Genomic DNA, 12951 nt, shown 5'->3' with positions numbered 1-12951 from the left:
ACTTTTATGTAACGAATCGAACCTTTTAATGGCATATCGATAACTTTTTGATAATAAACCGATAACTCATCGATTAAAAGTCGAGTAACTTTGTTACCGACGGCCTTGTTATAGCAGTGGCATAAAAATTGATAACTCGTCATACCTTGCGGATAATGTACCCACAATAAACCGATACCTTGTCTACGAAAAGTTGATAATACGGTCATAACACGTCGATATGAATCCGAAAACTCATCAATAACAATACATTTACACTTGTACAGCAAATTAAAAACACGCCGTTCGGTTTCGAATCCGTCTTCGGTTTTGACTGCTAATCTTTCATTTCCTCTCTCCCTTTCCTTCTGCTCCTTTTCTTGCTCTTTTTTGCCTTGCATTGGCTTTTTATATTTCATCTTCTTTGCATTTACTTCTTTTCCTTCGTCGTTTTACCTTCTCCTTTACCTTTAATATTATATATGTTAAGTGAATGAACATTTTTTAGCTTTTTCCGAATATATTGTGACGAATATTAGGATCACTAAGTGATACTCACATCACTAAAGGGTTATTAAATAAAGGCACAACAACAATAAAGCAAGCTGCCACTCTTGCACTCGTACATGAACACACGAATTTAATCCATCTCCACACGTACATACAAGGCAACGAAGAGATAGTACGCGCACACACTTGTGGTCATTAGTCGAACTAGTTGCTCACACATACACACGCATATGACTATGAGAAACGCCTAAACTACAAATATACATGTATATCGCTGGTAACCAAGCAAGATATTCTAGAAGGCGAACCGTCTAGACTTTTGGAGAAATGTGCTCACGAGGCAGCAGAGAGTATAAAAGCAGGGCAAGCTGAGGGATGATGAATCAGTTTTGATTTAAGCACGCTATTGGTTGTGAAGTGAAGTGTTATTGTACTTTCAAAGTAGTCTAATAAAGACCATTTTGCATTATTGAATATTGGAGTTCTTTATTCAACAGTTTAGCGATTCGAACGTTAGCAGAAGGTTTAGAATAAGCGGAATTTCCCTAAATTCGTTACAATATTTTAATGCATTGCTTGATGGTAGTTGGGTTACAAAAATTGATTGAAAGAAGGAGTTATGAATCAGCAATCAGACTAACGAAGTCTTATCGCCCAACAAGTTGCAGTTTAACTTACATATGTTAAGATCCAGGAGGAACTCCTTTAAGATCACACTACCGCATCACTGGCCACTTTATTGAGCTCTAGAAGAATCTCTTTTAGTGCGTAAATCCACAATAGTAATGATTATTTAGGGTACCAGCCATCCGATTTGGCATTCATCAGTCATCCCATCACGTTCCTGATTTAGAACCTTATTATGTAAAACGCTGTTACACTTGCCATCACAGGTAATCACGTTCGCTCAGAAAAGTAATTGGCTCCAAAAGAGTAATCGCTTCAAAAAAAACTAACCGGTTACAAAAAAGTTATCGATTTCTAAATGCATAAAAATTCTAAAAAAAAATCGGCTATCAAAAAAGTAAACGGTTACAAAGATCTAATAGATTCCAAATACTTAATCGGTCCCAAACGGTTGCCAAAAACTAATCGGTGGCAGATACTAATCGGTTACAATAAAGGTATCGCTTCAAAAAGTCATATCGATACCAAAAAAGGGATCGGGTCTTAAAAAAATCGAGTCCAAAGAACGAAAGGATCAGAAAAGAAGCCGTGCTAAAAATCAAACAAGTAAAAGTTAAAAGTAAAATCTTAAAGCAGTAATCGGTTAAAAAAGCGTAACCGGTTCCATAAATATAATCGGTTCCAGAGAAATAACTGACTCCAAATAGCGCATCAGCTTCAAAAAAGTGATCAGTTCTGAAGACCCAGAAACTAGTTTTAGTTCCGCACACAGATGATTCCAGCATTCACTGTATTCTTCTACGGGTAAAAAGAATGATGACAGTCTTATTAGGTTATATAAAGGTAATTTCATGTGGATGGATGAAGAATCTCTGACTCAGAAAGAACAACTCTCGACTCGTAGTATTTTGAAGCAAAGCCTTCCACAAAGTTGGCAGGGGCAGCTTAAGGTTGGTGCCCCTAATTGGCGTCAGTTATCTTGACCACTATGGTGTAGGCTATTGAATGTCAACTAATAATCGTGACATATCATAAGGAGCCATTCGTCTTTTTCTTTTTCCCAACTCAATTTCGAACCGCTGTCGTTCTATATGCCTCTTGAGAAGAACAACATCAATCAGTGCTTACCAAATCTTTGCTGCTGGAAACACAAATTTGTTGCCTCACAAAAACATGCAACAAATTAACCAACTCTTCCTTCGTACATTATTGCTTCCAGACATAATTCTTCTTTTGCCTTCAGCTATCAAACTAGCTGAAAATGGGCCAAAAAGAATAAGTACAATTTACAAGAGCTGCTAGCAAATAGTACATTCGTTTTGACTTAGTAAGTAGTGATGCAAGCAAATGATGCTGCTGATTTCAGCTTGGCTTATCTGATTGCTTCAGAAGTGGAAGCAGTCCAAGCGTCTAACTCTAACTTTAATAAATCGATGTTGTAACAATTAAAAAGAAAAGCAGCTAGCAAAAACCGTGGTGGCATCATTTTTTAAATACAATACAATACATTTTTTGTTTACTTTTCACATTTTCATGCTTTTTACTTCCTCATTTGACCCAGAAAGTGATTTTCGTTTAAGTGGAAAACAATCGAAAAAAATCCAAAAGTTATTGTTAGTGTTTGGTAATAAAGGGCATCTTCAAAGATTTGTATTTCAGAGTTGTACAGCAGCCCATGATGCAATACAACAACAGCAATCAAAAAATAATAAAACACAAAAGCACTTAAAGATGGATCTGCCTGTATTGCATAACTTTTTGTTTTAAATAAAATTTCGCAATATCCATAAATATAATAATAATAATCGTTTAGGCGCAATGCAACTCCATTTGTTATATAAAGCCCTCGTTGTATCGAGCCATTAGCTGCAGTTCTTTTCATCTAAAGCTAATGAAGAAAATTTTGTATCATCATATTGGAGAGATACATTTAAAGAAACTTTCTCTGTGTAGGAATAAATTTGCGTACCGGCCAAGAACATTTAGGTAGACAACTCATGATTGCCTTTAAAAGGATTAAGAATCCAAAAAATATGCCTCCCTATGCCTTTATAAACGAATTATGGACTTTCGATAGCATTAAAAATCAAGCTATTTTTAGCAAAAATATAAGACCAATGATTATTCGCTGGGTGTTTCCCAGGCTACAGAGAAGAAAAAGCAATCCAGAGCTAGGAAGAACAACTAACAAACATACTGACCACTAGAGAATTTTATGAAGGGGGTTAGGTTAACCCACACTTCCACACGGAGACATTTTTGTCCATTGTGAGTGCCCTCAGTAAGTACAGGGTGGCGGCAAATTCGTTTAGCCCCATTACCTTCTAGTGGTCTTCAACGAACCACTTGCTTTCTCTGATGAACCCAAGAAGAAGCGAGACGTCCACCTTCCCAACCTCTGCCAGACTGTCGAAGAAGTGTGAGCCCAGAAATCTGAGCCTTCTTCTTTGAAGCTCCGGGCATCGGCTGAGAAAGTGGTAGATCGACTCCTCTTCCTCCTCATCCTGACAGCTTCTGCAGAGGGAGCTTGTTGGTATTTGCCAACGTCGGAGCATTGGTGCGATAGCACAATGACCTGTGATGACACCCGTAAGTACCCTCACCGCAGATTTGTTAAGTTTGAGAAGGAAGCTGGTGCCTTTCCTATCCAAGCATGGCCATAAGGACCTTGAGACTTCGCAGTTAGCCGTATTGGTCCATAGCAAGTCCGTTACCCTGTTTTCATATTCGTCGATTTTCCCTAGGAGATAACTGAGCGGCTGTCAACAAAGATTGTTACGTCCATGTTGGAGACCGCACTATCTTGGAGCAGCTTTGTCGCTCTGTCTATGGCATAGGCCTCGGCTTGGAAAACACTGCATGCGTCAGGAAGTCGGAATGATTGGCTTAGCTGTAGATGTGTTGAGTACATCCCAGCTAAAGTTCCCTTTTCCATTTTCGGGCCGTCGGTGCATATTGTGATGCCCCTGCCGTTGTCTAGGTCTACTTCCCATTCCTCCCTTGAAGGATATCTTATGTTTTGAACCTGGAAGTCCAAAACCCCTGTGATGTGGTCTGTTTTGGATGTTAGGTCGGTTATTATTCCGTTTAATTGCCCCTTCGTCATATCGTCTAGAATTGTCGCGTGTCCGTGCTTAGCTGTGAAGGGGGTATAGTTAGGTTGAAATGGCCGATCAATAAGAAACTCAAATAGACTGAATGTATTTATAGTATTACCTTCTGATATAAACCCCCGTCCTCTTGGCAAATATGAGAAGTTTCCTTTGACCTAGCTTTATTGCTGCTTCGAAATTCGGCAATTCTGCGGCTTCCAGTAGCTGAAGCCTTGATCTTGTGATCGCAGAACGTGAAAACAGAACGCGTCAACCGTTACTTCTTGCAGCGCGCAATTTCTACATCTGCTATTAATGACGAGGCTCAGTTATAATAATGTGACGCCAGAAGGCAGCGTGCCGTTAGTATGCCCATCATGAGCCTTAAGTCTTATCTTTAAAGATATATTAATAACTTTAATATCGCAGACATTTTGGAGCCCCGTACTTCGATTTACGCTTGTCGTGCTTGATGGATAAAATGCAAGTCCTGCCTCCTTTTGATTCTTTCCAAGCGGATTGGAACGTTTGTCGTCGATTCAACGAGTGCTGTACCCTTATCGGCCTTTTCTTTACCTTCTGTCTCTCCAATGCTTCATTGGATTCCCAGACACTTGATGAAGTACGGTATGAGATTATTGCCATAATGGCCGACTTAATCTTAATATATAAAAAACACGTGTCACTATGTTTGAGGCCAATGGGCTCCTAAACTACTGAACCGATTTTGAATTTGTTTGCACCCCGTGTGTACATTGATCTAACTTGAAATATAGGATAGGTTATATCTCAGTTTATAGTCGCAATAATATTTTATTGCAAATTTTTTTACTTGTTTATACGTAATAATAAAATGTTACGTATACGCACCGGCACTCACATTTTCAGGGGTGCGGATATACTTAAGTTTAATTGGTTGGTGTTTAATTAAACAACGGGCTTATCAATAAAAAATATTATACCGAATGATATAAAGTATAGCACATCACCAGGCCCGCCGAGGGAGTGGGGGGTTTTTGAGCGGGCCCGCGATTTAGAGGTACTATGACATTTTTTTTAATTTGTTCCATGTGCAATTTTTAAACCGAATTTCAAAAGCAACGAAAATCTGCATTTCGTTTTAATATTATAGTGAAGTGTGAAAAATAAAAATCTATATATATAAAAAGAAAGGCAAAAATGTGTGTTAGTTGGTGGCCGGTGTTAGAAGAGATGCGTCGGTCGATTTTGTTCAAACTTTCACACAAGTTGCGCAAGCCTCACGCGGTGGTTACTACATAGGTTTGGTTGCGATCAGGGTCTCGAGATATAGGCCGAAACGTGGACCCGAGTACCCCTAGAATGTGTTTATAGAATATGGATAACAAATGAAAGCTGTTGATGAAACTTTAGTACAGAGTAATATATTATCCAGAGACGGACTGGGACTAGGATTAGGACTGGGACTGGATTAAAATACATTCCACCCTCTGGGACAGGCAATAAGGGATGCAGAAGAATGAGAAGGAATTGAGAGAAGAGAAAAGAGAGAAGGAGATTGAGAAAGAGATAGAATGAGACAAATATGGAGATAGATGAAGTGAAAAAGACGAAGGGGGGAGTGAATAAAAGGATTAGAAAAAAGTGAAGAGGGGGAGGGCAGATTAAGACGGAAAAGCTTATTAAAATGTATGCAGATAGGCCAAATTTAGGGCAGGACAACGTCTGCCGGGTCTTCTAGTAACAATATATATTGTAACGAATTTAGGGTAATTCCGTTTATTTGAAACCTTCTGCTAACGTTCGAATCGCTAAACTGTTGAGTAAATCACTCCAATATTCTGTATTGAAAAATGGTGTTTATTAGAGAACTTTGGGAGTAGTAAAATTATACCTCACAATTAGACTTCACAACCAAAATTACTCAGCTTGCGCTGCTTTTATACTCTCACTTGCTTCATTCGCATATTTCTGCTAAAGTCTAGGCGCTTCGACTTCTGCTGTATCTCCTGCTTGGTAATTGAGCTATATATATGGTTCTGCATGTGTGAGAACCAACTTCGGCTGATGAGTACATGTGTTTGTGAGTATCTCTTCGTTGCCTTGTATGTATGTGTATAAATTACGACTGATTTGATGTACACAAGAGTGGCAGCTTGCTTTATTTTTGTTGTGCCTTTATTTACTTAGTGTCAGCTTAGTGATGATAATATTCGTCACAATATATTGAGTCCACTGCACCTGAGGTATGTTTTCTTCAGGAGTATTGTTGCTTTCCGACCCCTTTCGTTAATGTGGTGCGATACCAAAAGAAAAAAGCTTTTTTTTGTTGCATGATGCTCATATCTGCTTAAATTTCATACAAAATTTAACATACTTTGATCACGGATAGGACCATAAGTCTTACGAAGGTTTTTTATTTCGAATACTGCGAAGTCCATCCCATATTATCTCGTCACCATCCATGATCGAGAACCATTCATTCGTGCAGGTATGATGAAAGACTTAAATTTTAATTAGTTTACATAGTTCGTCATCTGCGTTAAATGACTGAATTCTTTCAGGACTGAGTATAAACTTTTCAAGTTCGTTTCTTAAGTCTTTCATTTAGAATGCGTGCTGTATTTAGTAAAAACGATTTTCAACTGATTTTCATGAATTCTACAATTGTAATTGCCTTGACCTACATCAGCAATGATGAGTATAAGGAGATAATAGCATAAGATGCTAGATAATTCAGCATGAAGAAGCTATAAAGCGCTTAAAATTAAAAAAAAAAGAAAATTACAAAATTAAAAAAAAAAACTGAGCAGCTTTAGCTTATGAGGTTTTAATGTCTTCAGTTACAGCTGCTGTTAAATATGCAAGTAAGTAGTTATCATTGAGAGAGTGAGATCAGCATTGATGACGAATATTTGTTTTTTCAGCTTAACAAACCTAAATGAATTTGCAGATGTTATTATTTCTAGATTATTGTAGTATGTAGGAAGGTTTGTATGTATGACTGTAAAAACAAGTGAAACGTTTTGATTGAGGAATCATTGCTGTTTTTTGTTTTTGTTGTAAACAATTGTTTTAATTGGCACTCTTGAGTTAAGCCGAAAATCTATTTGAAAATACAATCATCTAATGCTGATAAATTTTTGTTAAGTACTTCCGCTTTACTTTGAAGTATTAGGAGACATTGTTTTTGGTTGGCCATAAAAATGTCGGTGAAGACTTTGTTATAATTTATTGCTTAATTTTTATCACCACGTCTTCACAAATCTTTTGTGGCATTATATTGAGTATTGTTTTCTTAGTAGAGGACAATTTATTAGCTATATTGCATTTAAAATGAAAATGTATGAATAAATAAATTTCAGTTTTTTGGCTTTTTAATGTCAATCTATGTATGTGAGTTCAGCGCGTGGAAAGTGTTAATGATTACTGTCGCTATACAGACCGGTAGCAGCTGTAAATTTTCATTTTGTTGGCATATTGTATTAATAGTTTTCTTTATACGACTGCCGTTCAATGAACTGTGTAACTACGTTTTATATTTGTATATAAACGGAAGACTAGGTGTTTAATTACTTTATACTGTAACGAAATTGGTTTAAAAAATTTATTTTTAAGCAATGTAGAATATTCTCCTATACGTTTTAAGGTCTTCAACCTAAACTGTTTCCATGGCTTCGAAGATAAAACTTGTTTAATAAATGACACACACACGATAAATAGAAGATCTTGTGAGTTGCCCTATTAAATGTTAAACCTGAGATTTTGCCTTTTATCAGCAATTTCACCATAATCTTCGCAAAAGTCGGATATACAATGAATTCTATGCTCATTCCTTATTCTTAATTTAGTGCGTACATCACATTTTGCACGATTGCTCGCACACGACCATAATCACAATCATGTGACCTCCTCGAACGAGTGTTTGACGATGTTCAGTGGTGACTTGATGAGTTTTTGCGTCATTTTGTTAGCGTAGACGATATCTGAATCCCTTAGGTATTCTACACTACAAGGAAATAGGTTACTTCCAGATGAACGTGCACCAAAGAAGGCCAAGGAGGTGCTATAACTTTTTTTGGGCTACAAGAGGTGGCAAATTTTTGATTTTATTGATGCATATTAGCGACAATTCGTAAGTGTAAACGAAGTATGAGTCACTTAGCAACAATACACTAGAGTGCAAGGAAGTAAGTTTCTCTCAGGTCAACGTGCACCAAGGAAAGAAAAAGTGTGCTCATTTTTTGGGATGCAAGAGGTGCCATATCATCCATTTTGTTTCGAAATAGCGTTCAACTAAAAAAAAACGCTTTGTTCATATCTTCCAATGCAGTGGAGGTATTGAATTGGGATCCCCGAAGCTACTCATTACTTGAAAATTTAAGATTTATCTAGGTGTGTGCTTTGTATATATACATACCTTTTTACAAACCATTTCAAACTTCGCATAGTTCTGAAACCACCCGGTTTTTTATTCCACTTCTGAATTTGTCAATGATTCTAATGTATGTGCTGTGTAATTGTTATAATAATATAAATATTCATGCATTTTCATTCATGCATTTCCATGATTTATTTTGTTTTGTTGATTTTCCAGCAGGGTTGATAACACATGCATATTGAATCAAGCCGATATCGTTAGTGTGCCATTTTAAAAGATATTGGTGATGGATAATCGTTACAATATACATACATCTATTTTACATACAAAATTACTAAACAAAGTACTGAAAAGAACTTACTACAGTCACAAAGTTCGATGATATATCCATGAATCAATTTTAATAATCCCCATAAGTTATATTATGTCAACTGCAGTAGATTTGTTATATATATAAATATTTATACAAAACCAATTTATAATAAACAAGAAATGTCTGAAACGAAGTATATTCTATACTACCATTTACTACTGCTGACCCCAAAAGGCAAGTCAATACCGAAACTTGAAATATTAGGCAAGTGCGTAAACCGGACTCCACCCCTTTTCGCATTTAAAATCGTCGATGGTGTACAATGCTGCAAAACAGCGTACACAAATAAAATAATGTAAGCTGTGACGTACTGTTGTAACTTAATAGTCGTGATGAGAGGAGGAAGGAGTATACAATTTACAAATAAGTGGATATATATTGAAACAAACAAAAACCTAACATTGATACCATGTATTAGAAAAAATTCCATCAACGCTTCGTTGTTTAAACAAGTTTTTTTTTTATACAATAGCATATGCTGCAATATACTACCGGCTTTAGAAGTGTTTTTGCCAATCTCTATATGTAACTATTCAATATATGCATGCTTTTTTGCAACATTTAAGCTGCCACAGATGCTTCAATCGTGATGCATATGTATTAAGGTATATATAGTTAGTCACCTACTTACCGAAAACACAACTATTTGCAATGGATATTAGCACATCACAATTGAATGGTTGGAAAATTAGAAATTTTTTTTTGTATTAAAAAAGCTCAGGGCCGAATTAACAAGTAGGCAGAATAGGCATTTGCCTAAAAGACTTCTAAAATTTTCTTACAAATACAAAATTCTAGAGAGTGAAAGAAAAATATAATCAGAACTGAAAATAATTTTTACTCAAATAAATAAAACTCAATTGACCGCATTCAAAAGGCGACGATCGACGAACTAGACAAGGTTCTAAAAAGGACATTTCCGACTCATTTGACAAATTGTATTAGTGTGAAAAGAAGTGTATCGAAGTGAAAAGAGAGTACATTGAATAATAAAAAAAGAATTATCTCAAAATGTACACTGGTTGTTTTTATTTTGAAAAACTTCGATTATTTTTAGAACAGAGAGTGTAGAATGCTTCAACTCTATTTTAGCGTGTGTTTTTTTTTGTACGGATCGTTAGAAGAGAGTTTAGTTTCATTCCGTCAATGATTTCGAAGAAAAACAAAACAATTACTACCTGGTGTAGGTTACACAGAAATCGTAAAATGTACTCGTCGTAGAAAAAACAAACATCCTAATGTTTTCGCCTCGCGATGATTTTAGGCGAAAGGGTTTCCTCGAAATCATCGACAATCTTCACAGTCAAAGTACATGAAAGTTTCAGAGAGATTTGCATTTCTCATCAACTTTTCTCTAAGTGATGGAGACCTCCACGAAGTTGTAAATAACTTCGTTCGTTTTTATTCTAGCGATTTGGAAGAATTTTTCATTGAAATGAAACAATTCCAAAGTTACATGAACTCCAGATACACTGATGCACAGTCATTTGTATAAGATTCTAATGGAAGATCAATTAGCCGATGTATTTCCTAACACAGGAATAGCTCTGCGGATTTTTTTTAACATTAATGATCACAAATTGCTCTGCCGAACGATCCTTCTCGCAATTAAAAAGAATCAAAGCTGCTGAAAGAGCTACAACGCGACAAGAGCGATTAGATATGTTAGGTATACTTTGCATTGAGTCAGATTTATTGAACAAAATCGATATTGATGATATAATTGATGAATTTGCCGAAAACAAATGTAGAAAACGACATGTTTCAAATGTAGATAGTAATTTTATTGATATTATTACATTGTGACATTAAAATTTTTATGAAAGATATAAGTTTGTATGTTTTAATCGAAGAAAGAAGGGAATTTGATGGTTGCCTAGGTCCCCATTGAGGGTTAATTCGGCCCTGAAAAAGCCGCTTCAATGTAAACAATTGCTCATTTTTGTTTGCATGACTATTACTGTTATTCGTTCTTTTTTTCGTGCTTTGTTTCTCCAAGAATTGCGCAACGGCGACCCAGCATTCAAGATACTCTTGACTCAGCTCGTTGCCGAAATATTTTAGCACTTGTATTGAGCTAAAGCCACCGAGATCGTGATTATGTACAACAGAAGCATCAGCTAACTTGTGGTAGGGTAAAGGGTTTGTAGTTTCGTCAAGCATGAAGACGACATATAGACATGATAGCAGCGAAGTGTTGCATAATCTTGTAGCTTAAGTGTTTTGTTTGTGCTTAAGAAACCTTTATATATTACTAACTACCAGATATGTATACATATTTATTAATAAAAAACATTCCGTTTCTTTGCTCTCCCTTTTGCAGGTCCCAAGGAATTCTCCTACCGTGGACGCAATATGTTCTTGAGCAGCCACGTGCCTGCATTGGCCAACAAGAAAGTTGATTGGTTGGATGGCCGTAATTTGTGTCGTGAATATTGCATGGACTTGGTCGCTTTGGAGACCCAAGAGAAAAATAATCTAATCTTCCGCGTCATTCAACAGAACGATGTACCATACATTTGGACAGCCGGACGTATTTGTGATTTTGCCGGCTGTGAAAATCGTCCCGATTTGGAACCAAAGAACGTTTACGGTTGGTTCTGGTCTGCAACGCGTGAGAAGATTCAAGCTACCAACCGCATTCCACAAGGCTGGGGTTACAATCCATGGTCACAAACCGGACACAAGAAGCGTCCACAGCCCGACAATGCTGAATATGAAATCAACCAAACTAAGGAACAATGCTTGTCGGTGCTGAACAATGTATACAATGATGGTATTGCATGGCATGATGTTGCGTGTTATCATGAGAAACCTGTCATCTGTGAGGATAACGATGAGCTGTTGCGTTATGTAGCAGCAACGAATCCTGGTATACGTCTTTAAAGCGGTTATCTGTCGTAGCGGTGGAACGAGTAATCTTGCAGCAACTATAAGAAGAAGATTGTGACGTTAAATGATTGCTTAAGGTTCTGCTGTGTCGTCTCCCTATTTTGTCTGTGTGTGTATTTTTTTATTTATAATTTTTATTATTTTGTTTATTAAAGATTTTTTGGTTTTAATTTTATTTGTAAAAAAAAATTTAAACAAACAAATAATAGACTTTAGAATTTAATAATTATTTTGTGCATTCTTGTAGCAAAATTAGTAGAAAATAATACATTAAAACAAAAATAACAAAAAAGCACCACAAAACTTGTCTATGTATGTAGCTGTGCCAATAAATTTATTCTCTAATGGTGTCGACGCCATGTTTCTTTATTTTTTTAATTTGTTCAATTACTTTACTGTCAGTCCAATACAAAAGGCGTTATTTCTGTTTTTTTACGTTCTATATTTAAACCATTTATCGAATTTTGATTTTATGTGTGCTTTTTATACGTATTTTTTTGGAATAATTTGCAATGAGTGCCGAAAATGAAAGACGAAAAAAAACAATAAAAAATATATAAAATGCCTTTTTTATTGTGGTCAATCTATACCTTACTTCTTACAAAAATTTTAAACCGGAGAATGTCTACGTGTCTAGACCACTTGACGACCATGTGCCCTTAAGGCAAGTAAGCTTGACCTCCCTATATATCCATTAAAGTTTGGAGAAAATAAATATGTAGGTTTTAAAATATGCCCCCAGGGGGGCGTTCTTTCTCCTCTACTATGGAACCTGACGGTGAACACTCTGTTATCTATGCTACAGCCCACCGGATGCCAAGCCATTGCATATGCCGAAGACATAGCCTTGGCAGTTACCGGCAAACACCTTCCGGTACTTGGCGAACTCTTGCAATATGCTCTTAATCTAACAAATACTTGGTCTAGGGAATGCGGACTCAGCATCAGCAGTGAAAAAACTGAGATGGTGCTTTTTACCCGCAAACGCATTATACCGGCTATTATAATGTCGACCTAAGGCTAAAGTAAAGGGTGTAATGAGAAATATATCATGACGCACAAAGTCAATTGCATGACCAGTAGAGCGTGACTAAAATATTGCAAATATTGCAGCAATG

General features: G+C 36.4%; 1 protein-coding gene across 1 annotated transcript in view; it reads left to right on the top strand.

Moving 5' to 3' along the window:
- slf (C-type lectin domain-containing protein slf) overlaps positions 1 to 12395 on the top strand; it is a 54386-nt gene extending 41991 nt beyond the window's left edge. Inside the window, exon 3 of the mRNA XM_067768447.1 lies at positions 11265 to 12395. Within this exon, the coding sequence (XP_067624548.1) occupies positions 11265 to 11827 (563 nt within the window). The 3' untranslated portion in view covers positions 11828 to 12395. The remainder of the gene's footprint in view (positions 1 to 11264) is intronic.
- Positions 12396 to 12951: the final 556 nt, after the last annotated feature.

The sequence above is a fragment of the Eurosta solidaginis genome, chromosome 2 (assembly GCF_040869045.1).
Source record: "Eurosta solidaginis isolate ZX-2024a chromosome 2, ASM4086904v1, whole genome shotgun sequence".
Lineage (NCBI taxonomy): Eukaryota > Metazoa > Arthropoda > Insecta > Diptera > Tephritidae > Eurosta > Eurosta solidaginis.
Note: the sequence above shows the minus strand (reverse complement) of the source record. Positions and strands in the feature narration are given on the sequence as shown.